This window comes from Mustelus asterias, chromosome 10 (assembly GCF_964213995.1).
Source record: "Mustelus asterias chromosome 10, sMusAst1.hap1.1, whole genome shotgun sequence".
Taxonomy (NCBI): Eukaryota; Metazoa; Chordata; class Chondrichthyes; order Carcharhiniformes; family Triakidae; genus Mustelus; species Mustelus asterias.
In genome coordinates, this window is record NC_135810.1 from 90,607,218 (window position 1) to 90,625,369 (window position 18,152).

General features: G+C 40.8%; 1 protein-coding gene across 1 annotated transcript; it reads left to right on the plus strand.

The window, feature by feature from the left end:
- Positions 1 to 5,242: 5,242 nt before the first annotated feature.
- Positions 5,243 to 13,045, plus strand: LOC144500069 (ras-like protein family member 11A). The gene is made up of 4 exons (XM_078222842.1): positions 5,243 to 5,575; positions 9,894 to 9,950; positions 10,039 to 10,115; positions 10,422 to 13,045. The coding sequence occupies exons 1-4, from the start codon at positions 5,455 to 5,457 to the stop codon at positions 10,887 to 10,889; spliced, it is 723 nt and encodes a 240-aa protein (XP_078078968.1). The 5' UTR covers positions 5,243 to 5,454; the 3' UTR covers positions 10,890 to 13,045.
- Positions 13,046 to 18,152: the final 5,107 nt, after the last annotated feature.

The window sequence follows — 18,152 nt, forward strand, 5'->3', positions numbered from 1 at the left end:
TCCCCACACTGCCCTTACAATCTGGCCTCTCCCAAAGCAGGACCCCAGGACCTCATAGTCACACCAGGGTGGGAGGCAGCCTCTATTGTGGCTGCCTCCCACCCAGTTTGCAGTTCCCAAAGGGAAGGGCAGCCACTTAGCTACATCTTTGAACAGTAACCCAGCATTGAGGCCCCAGCCAGCACATCCCCTCGGAGCAAGGGGATATGAAGGGAAGGTAAGGCCTCTGAGTGACCCCCTCCCCCGCCCCCACGATGGCACGGTGACTCTCACGCCTGGCTCAGAGCTGTACTTGTGTGCATCCCCAGTACTCTCCCTGATGCCCCTCGTGTGTTGAAATGCCTGAGAAGTAATGGCCACCTGAGCGCTCACCTCCGATATCCCCTGTGGAGGTGATGGCGCCGGGTTCACAATTATGTAGAGCTGTTGTGAATGGTGCCGACAGGACATCATGCCAATGCCAGCTGAATATTTGGTGTGGACTCAATATCTGTGAGTGCTCGCTAGTGGTTTGCTGATGCATTCAAATCAGGTTCCCGCTCTTTCCCGACGTATTCCACATCACTCCGACGGCGAGGTTAGCTCAAAATCGGAAAACGCAATCTTGCCGGCAAGAGTCAGTTTTCCAAACTTTCCGCATTTTAAGCCCACGCCGCCATTCCCGAGGGCGGGAAGGTGGGCTTTACGATCGCGCATGTATCTTTTAGTTCCTGTCAAATATCCACATCTGAAAAGTCAACCCTCTCCACAGCTACTGAATGGCCTGCTGAATGTTTCCAGCAATTTCAATTGTTGATTCAGAAAATTCATTCTTGCTGTAAGTTAGGGACAACGTTATACAAGGAAGCCATGAAAGAGCCTGTTGTAGAAGACAGAAAAAATTGCGGGTACAGTTAGACTGTACTTTGCCACTTTTAACTGGAATATACTGTGCCATCTCTAACTCAGTTGGACTATATCATCCTTAACTGGATCAGGCTTTATTACATTTAACTGGAATGGACTCGGCCGCCCTTAATGTTTTTTTCAATCAATTGTGGGACCTGCGCATCACTGACGAGGCCAGAATTTACTGCCCACCCCGATATCAGGTGGTGGTGAGCTGCCTTCTTGAACTGCTCCAGTTCATGTGGCATAGCTTGAATGCTGTTAGGAAAAGAAAGGAAAGACTGGAATTTATATAACACTTTACAAAACTTTTGACCATCTCAAAGTGCTTTGCAATCAATGAAGTACTTTTGAAGCGTTGTTACTGTTATATGGTAGGAAACACAGCAGCCAATTTGAGCACGGCAAATCCCTCAAACAGCAATATGATAATGATCATCTGATGTTTTTTATTGCTGAAAAAGAGACATGCTATCAAAGCTTTTTGTATTGCACTCAGGACAGTTCGCAAGATAAACAAACAGTAAATGGAACAACAATTCATATTGCATGAGAAGAGGGTACTGATTAGTTGGCAAGTGGACTCTGATTGGTAGAGGCGTTGCCACGGAGAATGCAACAGGGAAGATTTAACTGCCAAGCTTTTGTTCAAATTCAAACCAGACAGGTCGACTCTGGTTGGTTGAAGCATTGCCATGGGCGGCATGGTGGCACATTAGTTAGCACTGCTCCCTCACAGCATCAGAGACCCCGGTTTCATTCTGGCCTTGGATAACTTTGTGGAGTTTGCATGTTCTCCCCATGTCAGCATAGGTTTCCTCCGGGTGCTCCGGTTTCCTCCCACAGTCCAAGGATGTGCAGGTTAGGTGGATTGGCCATATTAAATTGCCCATTAATGTCCCAAGATGTGTAGATTAGTCATGATAAATGTGCAGGATTATAGGAATAAGGTGTGGGGTGGGACTGGGTAAGATGTTCTTTTGGCAAGTTGGTGCAGACCTAATGGGCTGAATGGTCTTGTTCTGCACTGTAGTGATTTTGTGGTTCTATAGAATCAGGGAATGGCTGTTCCCTTTTTTTGTTTAGTTGGAAAAGGCATAATGGGTGGACATGTTCCTTTTTTCTACAGAGGACAGGGCCATGTGTGAATATATGTGGCTTCTGCACATGTTGACTGTTTCAGTATATAAGAAGCTGCAAATAGTACCAAACACTGTGCAATCATCCGTGAACATTCCCTCATCTGACCTTATGACAGAGAGAAAACCAGTGAAATGATAAAGTAGCTGAAGATATTTGGGCCTCGACACTATCCTGAGGAACTCTTCAGTGATGTCCTGGGGATGAGATAATCAGTCTCCAACAATCCTAACCACCTCTCTTTGTGCTTGGTGTGAGTGCAACTAGCAGATAACTTTCCCCCTGATTTCCATTGACTTCAGTTTTGCTAGGGCTCCTTGATGTCACAGTTGGTCAAATGCTACACTGATGTCTAGGGCAGTCACTTTCACCTCACCTTTAGAATACAACTCTGTTGTCCTTGTTGGGACCAAGGCTGCAATGAGGGCCCTGGCAAAACCTAAACTGAGCATCACTGAGCAGGTTATTGCTGAGTAAGTTCTGCTTGATAGAATTGTTGATGAGCCTTTCTATCACTTTGCTGATGATTGAGAGTGGACGATGGGGCAATAATTTGTCAGGTTGGATTTGTCCTGGTTTTTGTGGACAGAATATTCCGTACCAAATTTCTACGTCATCATATAGATGCCGGTGTTCTAGCTGTACTAGAACAGCTTGAGGCGCGAGGCTAATTCTGCAGCATATGTCTTCAATACTACAGTTGTGATGTTGTCAGGGCCTTTGCAGTATCCTGTGCATTCACTCATTTTTTTGATATCACATGGAGCGTCAGATGGGGACCTCAGGAGGAGGCCAAGATGAATCACCCACTCGATATTTACAGCTGAATTGAGACTAATGTTTCAGCCTTGTCTTTTGCATTGAGGATGAAGGTGTTTATGAAGTGGTGAAGTGTCTTACGTCCATTGGTTGTTTAATTGTACACCACCGTTCATGACTGGATGTGGTACGACTGTAGAGCTTTGATCTGATTTGTTGATTGCGGGGGTGCATAGCTCTTGTCTATAACATGCTGCTTCCACTGTTTAGCATGCATATTGTCCTTGTATTATAGCTTCACCTTGACCTTTTCCTCGGTCAATTCTAGTCTAGTTTTATTCATATTCTACATTTCTAAACAATTTGTTCCAACTAAGTGGCTTGCATAACCATTTCAGAGGATAGTTAAGTATCAACAACATTGCTGTGTGTCTGGAGTCACATTAAGGTCAGATCAGACAAAGATGACAGATTTTCTCTGAATAACATTAGTGAACCAGATTTTATGACAATCTGGTAGTTTCATAGAAATCATAGAATACCTATAGTGCAGAAGGAGGCTATTCGGCCCATCAAGTCTGCACTGACTCTCCAACAGAGAATCCTACCCACGCCCTATTGCCGTAACCCCACATATTTACCCCAGTAATCCCCCTAGCCCACATATCCCGGGAGACTAAGGGGCAATTTAGCATGGCCAATCCACCTAACCTATGCATGCATCTTTGGACTGTGGGAGGAAACCGGAACATCCAGAGGAAACCCACGCAGACACGGGGAGAACGTGCAGACTCCACACAGACAGTCATCCAAGGCCGGAATCGAACCTGGGTCCCTGAAGCCGTGAGGCAGCAGTGCTAACCACTGTGCCACCCTGCCGGACTGCAGCATCCTCATGTGGCAGAATCTTTTGAATGGCAGGGTCTCACTGTAACCATGCAGCCACTAAATTCTCCGAGGAGCATCAATTGGTTGGAGATGGGACCTCCATTCCTCACAAAAGCCCTGCTTCAGAGAGTTTCCAACAAATCTGATTTGCCAGGAGCTCTGTATTCGCAGCAATGCTCGAGGCAGGAAGGGCCAGAACTGGGACAACAAGCCATCCCCAGATGCTAATCGCAGAGCCCAGGAAGAGGTAAGAGGGTGGTGGGGGTCTAATGGGAAGGACAAGTGATGCCCTGGAGAGGGAGGGGGAACAGGCCTTGATGGAGAGGTTGAGGCTGTGGAGAGGGCGGCGGGGGGGGGGGGGGGGGGGGGGGGTGCGGCTTAGCAGGAAAGGAGTAGAGGGAGCACCTGTGGGGGGCAGATCTTTGAGAGGGGACACCCGATGTGGAAAGGGGGCACTTGAGGATGGCACGCATTCCTGCCTGAGGCCCGAGCAGGTTGACCTGATGGGCTCTGGGCTCCTCCACCAGCCTCCAAACTGAGGCCAAGTGTGCCTGGGGCACGCCTGCCTCTGCAAAATTACTGACAGCTCAGGGGCAGGCAGGAGAGTGGGGGGAGGGGCGGGGGGTCTTACCCAGGGAAACTTTACGGCCCTCCCTCACCTGCAAATCTGCTGATGGGGGACTGGAAATTGCTGCCCACTCCGGTCATCATTACTGAGACCAACTTCTTAAATTCCAGATGGATTAATTAACTAAGTTTAATTTGCCCCTAGGATAAAGGCAAAACACTGTGGGTGCTGGAATCGGAACCAGAAACAGAAATGGAAAATGCTGGAAAATCTCAGCAGGTCTGACAGCATCTGTAGAGAGGCGTCAGGAAGATCCAGACTTGAAACTCTCGAGCGAGACTGGAAATTCCCGCCTGGGGTCAATGGAGAGTTCCGTTGTCGGACCCTTGCCCGCTCTGATTCTGGGTGGGCAAGGTGGTAGAGTTCCAGCCATTGGCTCTATTCTCTCTTCACAGATGCTGTCAGACCTGCTAAGAAGTGTAGACGGAGTCAATGGATGGGAGGCCGGTTTGCGTGAGGGACCAGATGCGTGATGGACCTGAAAGGATGCTTTCTATGAATCTGAACTCGTATCTCTGGAGGGAATGAGCCAGGTGTCCAGATGAGTGGTCCAGTAAATAACCAGGACCATACCCCCTCCCTAGCTGCTAGTATGGGCCTGTGCCTAGCCAGGCTGAATGGGGCTCTGCTATGCCTTGACCACATCAGTCTGGCCCATTGCACCATGTCATTCAGAACTGCTCCATAGTGGCCGCCACAAAAAGGCGTTATTTCCAAAACTGGAGGAAGGAAAGGTTATGGTTGAATAAAGCGAAGGAGTGAAAATGAAAACGTTTGTTACTATCGACGCTTTCAGGCAGCTTAAAATGTCCCCTTTAACCCTGGGTGTTGTGAGGATGTTGCTGCAGGCGGGCGGGCAGACGTATTCAGGCCATTTACGTTGCTGTGTTCGTCAGTGGCTCCGCATTGGTGTGTGTGAGCGGTGGGAGGAGGCTCGCCCACCACACTCAGTATATGAAGTGGGAGCAGTGCCCTGACTCCAAACACATAGCAAGGCCGGACAGGGACTGGCGCTGAAACTGGCTGCTTGATCAGCAGATTGGCAATCACACTGTTTGAGTTTCTTGCTTTGACTTCTCCCCTTTGGCCGGAGTCGGATCGGCCCTCTATCTGCAATTCCCTGGAGGCGGTCACAGATTGGCAAAGGACCGATGCGTCTTTATAATATGTCGACGAACTTACTGTTAGTTCCAATCCCCGAGTCATGCGATAGTGTGATGAACAGGGACATCAAGATCGCTGTTTTAGGATCCAGCACTGTAGGGAAAACAGGTAAGGCATGTTTATACTGGGGAAACGCTTACCAAACTGCCCATTGTATGAATGAACAGCATTCTCAGTCATAGGAAAGGACATTTATATTGGGATTTTCACCTCGAAAGTTGCATTTAACGAAGCTCTGCAATCTCGCCAGATAGATACAAGTATTTGATGGACTTGGTTTACCATCGAAGCTTTCAAATATGAACCAGCATACGAGGCATTAAAAATATAATTCCTGTATTGAGCATTTCATTATAAAATTAAGTATAATGTTCCGGCAATTTTATATTGCTTTAAAGCTCACGTAACAAAGTCCACATTCTGGGGAACAGAGCCACAGTCTTTTTCATTCAGAAATGTAGGATCAAATTCAGCCCACACAGATGGAATGTGATTCTTCCTGGTGCCCGGGGATAGCGATTGGACATTGTGGGTAAGAGCAGTCTCCCACTTGGGAGTGCGCTGTGTCTCCCAGCCTGTCTCCTTTTTCTATTCATTATTCGTTTTGGAGAGCCGGTGCAGACACGATGGGCCAAATGGCCTTCTGCATAACAATCCTGTAATATTTGAAGGCTGTCGTTTGTTTCCTGGAGGAAGCTTGGGTCCATTGAAAAGGTAGTTTTGAGGACGGACTCTGAAATTCACTCTCGGAATAGGATAGAGTGACTCATTTTCACTGCCAAGTACCACAAACTATAGAAGAATTGTGTGTTAGGACTGGGTGGCAACAAAACAATAATAGCAACTTGCATTTACGTAGCGCCTTTAACTTAGTGAAACGCCCTAAGGCGTTTTACAAGAAACTAATCAGCAAATCTGACAGCAAGCCACAAACGGATACTAAGACTGGTGATCAAAGACTTGGCCAAGGAGAGAGAGGGACTCACTGTTATACAGAATCTTCCACAATTTCAGGACATGTACACAGTAATTAGCACTGCTGCCTCAGTGCTAGGGACCTGGGTTCCGTTCCAGCCTTGAGTAACTGTCTGTGTGGGTTTCCTCTGGGTACTCGGGTTTCCTGCCACAGTCCAAAAATGTGCAGGTTAGGTGGATTGGCCATGCTAAATTGCCCCTTAGTGTCCAAGATGTGTGGGTTAGGAGGATTGGGAAATACATGTGGTTATGGGGATAGGGCCTGGGCGAGATGCTCTGTCAGGAAGTTGGTGCACACTAGATGGGTTGAATGGCCTCCTCCTGCATTGCAGGGATTTTATGATTCATTGCCAGTCAAGTACTTTAAAGGTGTAGTCACTGTTGTAATGTCAAACTGGCAGCCAATCAGCACAGAGCAGAATCTCTAAATCAGCAATGAGTTAATGATCATGTAATCTGTTATTAGTGAGACCAACTGAGTATTGGCCAGTACCTGGGGTTATCCCCATACAGCACATAAAGTACCTTTTATACTGCTTTGAAAGCTTATAGTGTTCAGTCCAATGCAAAGAGATCTAATTTGCTGTGAATGCTATTTTCATTTGGCCCATTTTTACCTGCCATTTATTCTGTTTCTTTAAAGTAGTTAATTCACTTACTGGGCAGGAACCAGTTTTTAAAAAATGTGTATGCACAATGAATGTGCATACACAAATACCAAATGAGCACAGTTATTAAAACATGGGAATTATTCTACATGCAAAGGTCAAGATAAGTGAGGAGAACGACATGGTGGCACAGTGGTTAGCACTGCTGCCTCACAGTGCCAGGGACCCAGGTTCAATTCCAGCCTTGAGTCACTGCCTGTGTGGAGTTTGCACATTCTCCCCATGTCTGTGTGGGTTTCCTCCGGGTACACAGTCCAAAGATATGTGGGCTAGGTTGATTTGGCCATGCTAAATTGACCCTTGTGTCAGAGGATTAACAGGGTAAATATATGGGGTAATGGCAATAAGGCCTGGGTGGGATTGTGGTCAGTATAGGCTTGATGGGCCAAATGGCCTCCTTTTGCACTGTAGGGATTCGATGATTAGAATAATGCCACCTATTGGGAACTGGCTTGTGATCCTTTTAATTAAACATGTGGATGTTGGGGTTCAGGACTGTATCTACAGAAATCATAATTAGGATCTTGGCCAAATTAAAGACCATCTGGAGTTGTAGAATTCAGATCTCTTTAATATTCATAAAGTATTTTCACTTTGTCATAATTGGCATGCTAACTCAATCCTCCACTTGCTGCATTAAATAATAGGACTAAATAGCTGAATGGAGAACTTGTATGAAAGAGGTTGGCATACTCTACCTAAGCAGTTGTTAGTGTATGGGAGTCAATAACACAAAACTGCTTGCGGTATCAGTATTCATTATCTGCTTCACTTTCAAACACAACAGTGATACAGTGGAAAATGAAAGCACCAGCTGGAATAGGAGTAAGGGGGTGCTTTTCAGTCATTAAGATTGAATTGCAATGCAAGAGTAACACCGAGGGAAGTCTCAATACCAAATTGCATCTCCTGTGTTTTTAACAAGTTGGCATTATTCATGCTGTCCGCGGGTATAAATTTAGTGAAGGAAAATGTTCCATTCCTCACATGGTCTTTGCTGGCTTTGAGGTACTCCCATATATATCAAAGATATTTTCAAAAGGTTTGCAATAAAGCTGGACACATGCACACATGAACTAACCCGAATAGTGACCAGTTTCAATAAATACATCTATTGTGAGTAGAATTCCCATTACAAATATTTTTGGCAGAGCTAAGAAAAATCATTAAGCTTTGATAGCAGGTTTGACAAATGCACAATCTTCACCTTGGCTATTGAATATGTATACACAAATGTACGATGTGCATGAGTGAGACAATGCATAAGCATATTAACTAAAATTTTCATTTAATATTAACAGCCACTGGGTCTTTTTTGCCTTGGCTTTAAAATGCTTGGGCAGTTTGCTGAAATTAAATATTTGCTATTTGCATTGTACTGAATGAGCTAATTACAAGGCTAATTCTTAAAAAAAAACTGCTTTTCAAAACTGCACGTTTGTTTTCTGTTTGGTGTAATTGCTGGACAGTCTTGTTACTGAAAATTACCCTTATTATTTAGGAGTGAGTAGTGGCTCATGAGTTTGTTGTCTTTTTCCTTCCCAGTTTCCTGACAGATAAAATAGAAATAACATAGGATGTACAGGAGTACAATAAATCACTGGGGTCTACCCTGGTGAATCCCAAAGCTAAATGTTGCCCTGGTTAATAATTAGGAACAATCAGAAAAGGCTGAGATTTGATATCATTAATGTGACTTCTGATTTATTTTAATAGCCAGATGTAATGCTCTTTTCACAGAGAAATTTTGCTGTGTTCTTTTACTCCTCAGCCGGAACTGGTATATCTTCAAACTTCAGATCTATGTTAGTTTAACAGTAACAGTAACTTCCTGTTTAGACTAAAGCCACTTGCAGTTAAAGAATTGTCAACAGAGATCAAGTGAACTAGATCAGTTATCTCCAACCTTGATACTGCAAGTCAGGGCTGAACTCCTTCACAAAACCTGATGTGATTATAGTTGCATTACTTTATTAAAGGAGCTATGTAAGTGTATGTTGGCTGTAGTTATAAACAGTTATGTATAACTTTTACATATGAAAATGCATTTCTCCTTTTTATTAGTGATTCTAGCCTCAATCTCCTTGAAATAAATAAAGAATTTAAGGTGTATCCATAGCTGGATTCAAACATTCTGCTATCCTTTGCAACTGCCCAAATAATTAAAACAGAAATATGTTTTTTTTAAAGTGCATAAAGAAGCAGGCCTATCAAATGTTTACACACTGCATTAGTAATAAAGCAAAGCAGGTCACATTGTGCTACACTTAAATGACTTTGTGGTTATATGTAATTTTGTTGCATTATGGTGAGTTTTACCAAATGTCCCATATTTGACTGAAGTGTGGAGACGGACCATGTAGGTTTGATCTCTGGCTGTTCCTCTTCATCCTAACAAATTCATTTTAAATTATTTTGTTAGTTTTGACCCTTCGTAACACCACTGGCTTGAAATAGAGAAAAGATCCAGCAACAACAGGTAATCACAATGGCCAGCATTAGTGAATCCGACAAGTTTCTCCGAGGATTACACCAACCAGAACTGGCAGATCTAGTATGTCAGAAAACCCGTATCAAAGCTGCTTTTGTTTTAAAAGAGAGGCTGATACAGGGCTGCTGAATCAATTTGTTTTAACTTTGTTTTTTTTGTTAATTGCTGGATACAAAAGCAGCTACGTAAATCTGAGGCCTTCGATGAACAATTATCATTTCTCAAATGCAAATGAAGGAATGGCTGCAATAGTAGAGGCATTGAAATAATGTTTCCTTTTATTTCTTTCCAGCATTGATTGTTCGGTTCTTAACGAAGAGGTTTATTGGGGATTATGAAGCAAATACAGGTGTGTATTTCTTAAACCACTCAACCAGAATTGAACACTCAAAGTGAACGGATAATAATTTCTAACAACCATTATTTTTATCTCCCAGGAAATCTTTATTCAAGACAAGTTCATATTGAAGGAGAACAGCTTTCACTGCAAGTGCAAGACACACCTTGTGTCCAGGTATTGTTTAAAATCTGACTATTATATTTTTTTGGGAATGTTGAATAAGAATGTGAGAATATCAGGAAAAATAGAACATATTACTTGATGTCAATAATGGATAAGCATTCCTGAAGCCATTCTTAGTGTTTGCAATTTATTTGGATAGTAACTAGCAAGAAGGATAATTTAATCAACCTTCCATTTTTTGATTTGAAACCTTTCTAAAAACTAAAATAATATTATTCAGTTATAGAACAGCAATTTTTATTTAAATTTGATTATCTAAAGATGGGCTGTTTTCTGATGAATTTCTCTTGTTTTTAGGTTCAAGGAGAATGTGCATGTTTTCCTGACCTTGTCTCCAGGTGTATTCATTGGGCTGAGGGCTTCATCTTGGTGTATTCAATAACAGACTACAACAGTTACAAACTGATTCGTCCCTTGTACCAGAATATCCGCAAAATGTACCCTGACACAAAGGTCCCTGTGATCATTGTTGCCAACAAGAGTGATCTATTGCATGCCAGACAAGTTCAGACCAATGATGGAATCCAATTAGCAAATGAACTTGGTACAACATTCTTAGAAATCTCCACCAGAGAAAACTATGAGGACGTATATGATGTTTTTCAGCATGTCTACAAAGAAGTGAGCAAACTGCATATGAACAATAATGGAGAAAAACGCAGAGGATCAATTATTCCACGACCAAAGTCACCAAACATGCAAGATTTAAAACGACGCTTCAAGCAGGCTCTTTCTTCCAAAGTGAAATCTGGAGCCACTTTATGAAGTTGACATTAAAATTATCTAGCCCAATGGATGGCAAACAGAATTTTGCAAACTTTATACCTCCAGCAAGATTATAAAAGTAGCTTTAAATGAGGATGGAGTAATGTCGAGGTTTTGTAAGATTGATTTTTGAGGTAGGGTTTACTTGAGGAAAGGTAAATATCTCATTACTTTCCAAAGCTCATGTAATCCCTGTTGACAATGTAGCTATTCACTGTTTGTTAATAACTTTTGTTTAAAATGGTAAGAATAGCATTTCCAATGTTGCTAGTAATGACTTTTTAGAAGGTGTAGAAGAGCCTTCATTGTAGAGCACTAATCTATTGATTCTTGCAGTAATGTGAAGGGAACAATCATTTATGTTGAAAGTATGGTATAAACTTGGGAGAATGGCACCGTCATAAAAATTTAAAAAGCAGCTAAAGATCGAAGGAGACTGGAGTGTAATTATGGCAGGTTGCACAGGATTTGGAAACCTGGTGCAAGACGTCACAACAGCCTCTCTGTTGCCATTATTAAATTGTAATTAGCCACTGAAATTTTATAATTGTTTTAAAAGATAATTTGTGGATTCTGTTTGAGAATGCAATTTTTGCCAATTTTAGTTTAAGGATTTTGATAAAATATTCAAAACATTATAGCCACTCATTTATGTGTAATGAGTTTTACTGATTGCAGCACTGCTTGTTGGAGATAATACCATTTTATACAAGCAGTGATTAGTTATTCTTGTGACTAAATAGAAAATGTGTTCATTTCTATATTGGTATAAAGATCTTTGTACAAAGTTTCTAGATTTATTCTTGTACTAATTAATGAACATATGGGAAGTTCAGTAATTCTCAGTACTATTGTTTTTTTTGTCAGAAGGGAATGAAGCATTGATTTGAATTCTGATATAATCATGAAACCAAAAGCAATTTACTTAATGACTTGCAGTACAATTCCAGTATTTTCTAATTTGATAATTGGTCAAAAGTACAAGTTAGGTTTCAAGTGATGTGGTCGTCCCTTGTTGTGCTTGACATCAGGCAGTCACTTATTTCTTACAAATGTTCATTGCGTGGAGAGCCTGGCCCAGAGAAGTTACTGCAGGAGCCTTAACTTGTGGTGTAAAATATAAATGCTCAAGTCAAATGCATTTGCTTAACAGGTTAACTGATAAAATTAATGATCTGGTAAAAGATTGTAATGAGTGTCATGGAAAATAAAAAACAACTGAAACAGAGACCAATGTAGAATTTGTATTTGGTATATTCAGTGTTAAGATACCGTGAGAACATTAGAAAAAGGAGCAGGAGTGAACTATATGCTCTGCCATTCAATACAACCATGGCTGATCTCCACTCCATTTTCCTGACCACTCCCTTGATTCTCTGAGACCCAAATTTTGTCTATCCAAGTCTTAAATATATTCAATGGTGGAGAATCTACAACCCGCTGGGGTACAGAATTCCAAATATTCGCAACCCTTTGAATAAAGAATTTGCATCTCAGTTCTGAATGATCGGCCCCTTAACCTGAGACTGTGCCCACTTATTCTGGATTTCCCCAACCAGGAGAAACACCCACTTAGAATATACGCCATCCAGCCTCTTCACAACTTTGCATGTTTCAATAGGATCCTCTCTCATTCTGTTAAACTCCAGACAGTATAGGTCCAGTTTACTCTCTATCCTATTATAAGACAACCCTTTCATCCTAGGAACTAATCTAGTGACCCTTTGCTCACCATCTCCAATGCAAGCAAATCCTTCCTTAAATATGGAGACTAAAACTGCACACACTACTCCAAGTATGGTCTCACTAAAGATCTGTACAACTATGGCAACTGGCTTGTAGTTCTGTGTTCCCTCACCCTCTGGAGTTCCAATCTCCTGGGACTGTTTCAGAATCCAGGGAATTTTGGAAAAGCATAACCAGTGCATCCAATATCTCTGCAGTTACCATTCTTAGAATCCTAGGATGTACGACATTAGGTCCGGGGATTTGTCAGCTTTTAATCCCTTAAATTTCTCACTTTTCCTATGCTGATATTAATTACCTTAAGTTCCTCACTCTTATCCCCTTGGTTACCCTTGACTACTTGAATGTAATTTATGTTTTCTACTGTGAAGAAATGTTTTGTATGAAATTTGGCAATAATTAAAGTTCTTAAAAATTACTTTAACATGGTGCTGTAAGGAAACCAGAGGAGTATTTTGTTTCTCATGAATTAAATCACACCATTGTTTGGTTAATTACAATAAAATCAGCCGTTCAGTAGCTACAAAGATTTTTAAGACCAATGTGAAACATTTCTGAAATGTGGGTGGCACAGTGGTTAGCATTGCTGTCTCACAGCTCCAGGAACCCAGGCTCGATTCCTGGCTTGGGTCATTCCACGTGGAGTGTGCACATTCTGCATGGGTTTCCTCCGGGTGCTCCAGTTTCCTCCCACAATCAAAGATGTGCTGGTTAGGTGCATTGGCCATATTAAATACTCTCAGTGTACCCAAACAAGTGCCAGAGTGTGGCAACTGGGGAATTTTCACAGTAACTTCATTTGCAGTGTTAATGTAAGCCTACTTGTGACACTAATAAATAAACTTTAAACAGTCATGAGGGAAAAATCGATTAAAACATCACAATGTTCTTAACGCAGTAATTACCTATAAATATCTTCTCCCAATACCTTCTGTAATTATGACAAAAACATTTGGTATTCTTCTGCAAAGGTCAAACTGCACTATATTCAGCTATCAAGTAACATGCAAGCCCATAAAATAGACCAGGCATCAGCCACATTCATCTCCCAATCTTTTCCAGTATCATGGAAAAGCCTAAAAATTTGTCAAGAGAAGTAATACGTGTTTCCATTTTCAGGTATAAAGGGCTAATCATTACATTCCACTTTGTGGTTTCAAGTGATTATTTTAACAATAAACATCATTGTGCTCTAAATAAACCCATTTGAGTGGTATAGCTACATCATGGTTATAAATAATGCCTTTGGTTCAAGGAACAGGTTGTATGGTTGTGACCGCTATTGTTTCTAATATAGCTGAGATTTATTTTGAATGTGCTTTAGAAACATTTTTAATATCCCAGGTATCAATAGCTGATAAAGTGTCTTAATCTTATTCACTTTGTTGAAGTTTGTTTTAAAGAGGATTTTATTGACAAAATTACTGTTTAAAAAATCTTTATCTCAAGATGTTATTAAACCATCCTTCTAATTTTATATGTAAATTTCCTCTTTTATATTCAAAGTGGAAAGGTGCTGTTTTCCATTAAATTACTGTAATTCATAATTTTTACATTTTCTTTCTGAACATGCTTAGGTCGGTCATATATGCTGGAAATACAAAGAATAAATCAAAGATGTAAAAAATGTGATAATTCAAATTTAGTTCCATATTCATTTAGATTTTTTTTTTCATGGGATGTGGGTGTTCCTGGTAAGGCCAGCATTTGTTCCAGTCCTTAATTGCCCTTGAACTGAGTGGCTTACTAGGCCTTTTCAGAGGGCAGTTAGAGTCAACCATATTGCTGTGCACCTGGAGTCACATGTAGGTGAGACCAGGTAAGGATAGGAGATTTATTTCCGTAAAGGTCAAATGACCATAAGAAATATGAACAGGAGTAGGCCGTTCAGGCCCTTGAGCCTGCTCCGCCATTGAATAGGATCATGGCTGATCCGACATTCCACATGTCCACTTTCCTGCCCTTTTCCTGTAACCCTTGATTCCCTTACTGATCAAAAATCTATCTCAACCTTAAATATACACCAGGATTAGTGAACCGTTTGAGTTTTTTTAAAACAACAATTGATGATAATTGGTATGATCACCATTATTGAAAAAAGCTTTATAGTTCAGATTTATTTGTTGAACTTTTTAAACTCCACCAGCTGCTCTGGTGGGATTTAAACCCATGTCTCCAAAGAATAAGCCTCTGGATTACTAGTCTAGTGTTAGTGCCATCACACCACCATCCCCACGTGTGATTGATATTCTATTGATAAATTCAATCCATGCATTTTATATATACAAATTATGCATTCCACCAGAAATACACGTAGCAATTTGCCATGTTTCAGGTTTAAAAATGCCAAATCTTTGTCTTGTAGCTCCCAATAGCTTTTATTTTAGGATTTATTTGAAAAGTTCTTCAGGGTGAAAAAAGATTTTGTTGGGAAATTTTCAACCTGCTATTTCCAGTCCTTTAAAGTGGAAATCTAGGGCTATTTGTACGTTTAACGGATATTGATTTTGATAGTCAGCCATGATCAAAGCAAATGGCGGAGCAGGCTCGAAGGTCCGAATTGCCTACCCCTGCTTCTGTTTTCTATGTATGTAATCTGTGTGCTCCAGGATCGAAAGGAGGCAAAAAAAATCCTGTCCGATTTCAAGGTGATGAATTAATTTTACTGTTCATGATATTAGATGAACCTTATGTTCAGGCTACAACTTCTATTTCATGTCCAATTTTTGACATATCATCCTGTTAACTGTTGCACGGTCAATTGACTAAATAAATTCACTGACATTTTCCATAAAGTGACATGTAAACGTTCTAATGTAGTTCATGTCAGCTCAAAGGCACATAAATCACTGGTGACAAATTACCTCTGAAATGATTCTTGTGGTATAAATATTTATAAGCACTTCAGTATGATATTGTAAATCATGTCATAATATATTGGTTTGATATTCATATTAGCCACTGGTACTTAAAATGCAATGAAATAAATTTACAAGAATATTTCTACAATTTTGAAAATATTACTTGCATCTAAAATATTAATTTAAAAGATGTGTGGATACATTCTGCTATAAAGCAAATATTGATCTATTTAGAAAGGTACACATCGGATGTTTACACTGACTGAGAGGCTGTAGAGGTTTGTGAATAATAGGCCAATTAAATGAATAATTACATATTGACACTTGCAAAGACAAAGATTAGGATATTATGCTTTTATGTGCTATGTATTTTTTTTACCAATTCCACAGTAATTAAAAAAATGTTTTGGAAAATGCATTTATATAGCACCTTTAACCTTATTCAAATCTCTCAAAATACTCTCCATAATGATTTTCTGTTTTTAGAGGTGAAGCGATTTTTAAGTGATGGAAGCCAGAGTATCCAACTTTTCAAAGCAGTGGTTGTATTCCTGTGCAACAATTAATGAGTGGGCTGGATATGATTTCTGTATCTCACTTCTGAGCCAAGATGAATCATGAACATTGGCATTTACTGGCTGAGTAAGCCACTTTTGTTAACTTTATTTATTATTGGTTTATAGATTTATAAATGGTTTATACATTTATGCACATTTTTAATTGGGAGCTGCTCAGTGGGCTGTTTGAATTATGAAGTAGATTGGATCTATTTCACAGGCTGAAAGTTGGCCACCCTCAATACGGGCAAATGGAGCCGCCATTTTGTACTGGCAACATCCCACAATCAGACAAATGGTCAAGTTATCTGTTCCATATTAGTTGAGGAGACCAGAAGAGCCTTAAGTATAAGTCAAGATATTTTTGAAATCTACATTAAAATAAAAATATCTGAGTCCACTTGTGACGAAGTGACATTATTGGTGAACAGAATGCTACCAACCACAGAAAGAACTATTTATACTTAAGAAACTTCATTGGTCATATGGCGCTTTACCAGCAAGGAAGGGTCATAGATTTGAACATGATGACCCTTCTTCATCACTGTGCTGTGGTGAGCAAAATTGCCCGTTTTTGTGATCCTCCGCTGTTGATATTCTTTTCACTAAAATTTAGTTGAATACATTTTTAATTGTGCATTAATTCCTCTAGCTGGGAAAAAACATATTTTGCTCCCAAGACTTCGGTTCACGAGCGTGCCTCACCGGCCCAAGGGCAATTAGGAATGGGTAATACTGGCCTGGCCAGCGATGTACGAAGACCACGGATAGAATGGAAAAGAGTAGAAAAACAGTTTCTGTATTACCCCAGTTTCCTCATATATTTTTACTTGGCACCCAGTGGAGGTAAAAGATACAGCAGCAATATTGCAAAGCATTTGTTTATTTCATGCAGTAGCAGTAAAATGGATATTGTGACCATGAAGAAGGCACCATAATTCTCCAGCCTAATTTTCAGTCAGTTATAATGATAGTAATTACTGACGCCGGAAGACAAACCCTCAGGGTTTATCTTCAGATCAGCTTATTGCTCACTTAAAGATTATTATTTGTTTAAATAAGTATTTTCCTCTCATTAGCTTCCCCTCCCCTTAAATCATGATATCTTTTTGAATCATAGAATCCCTACAGTGCAGAAGGAGGTCCTTCGTCCCATTGAGTCTGCACCAACCACAATCCCACCCAAGCTCTATTCCTATAACCCTCATATTTACCCTGCTAATTCCCCCTGACACCAGGGTTAATTTAGCATAACCAATCAACCTAACCCGCATATCTTTGAACTGTGGGAGGAAACTGAGCACCCGGAGGAAACCCACACAGACATGGGGAGAATGTGCAAACTCCACGCAGACAGTGACCCGAGGCCGGAATTGAACCCAGGTCCCTGGTGCTGAGGCAGCAGTGCTAACCACTGTGCCACCCAAAAAAGAGTTGGGAAAATTCCCCTTATAGATTCCTCTACAGTTATACTGCCTTTTTGGTCTAACTATGTTCTATGTTCTATGTTCTAATTCTCAAGGTTTCATTTAAATGCTGCAAGGGAGAGAGCTCCTGTCGCCATGATTACCATGGATGAGTGAAATTTCCTGGCTTATAGACCTGAAAACATTGTCACCAGGATGCAAATTGTAAACACGATCTGCTCTGAAATGTTTCCGACTGTATTGTTCCCAGAGGGGTTTGGTTTAGTTGTGTTCAAATAAACCTTCCAAAAATTGAACACAAATCCCTTAATCCTTTCTGTGTGCAAATATCTTTCCTGCTGCAGTTTCAGAGATAAAAGGAAGCCAGGTGAAAGAGAGAACTCCAAAAATAATCTTCCTTTGTATGAACAGTGTTTTGAATCTCACTGAGGCTGAATGTTGTATGTACACTTGTAATTGCACACCTGATTTAACGAAAACATGTCATACTTGTCAGTATTGCTCAAATGCACCTGGAACTGATGTATTTTCGAGAGCTATTTTGCTCGATGGATTGATTCTGGCAAAAATGCATGGAATGTTTCCCAGAAGCATGGTGAGCCATGAGGGTGACTGTCCACACCTGATCAAGAAACAGTTCAGCTCCATCCCTAACAATGTTAATCTGCTCTA

Excerpts from the sequence above, each read along its gene's own strand:
- LOC144500069 (XM_078222842.1), top strand. The coding sequence starts at position 5,455 with ATGCGTCTTTATAATATGTCGACGAACTTACTGTTAGTTCCAATCCCC. Across the intron at positions 5,576-9,893 it reads CAGCACTGTAGGGAAAACAG|CATTGATTGTTCGGTTCTTA; the intron begins GTAAGGCATGTT and ends ATTTCTTTCCAG. Across the intron at positions 10,116-10,421 it reads AAGACACACCTTGTGTCCAG|GTTCAAGGAGAATGTGCATG; the intron begins GTATTGTTTAAA and ends TCTTGTTTTTAG.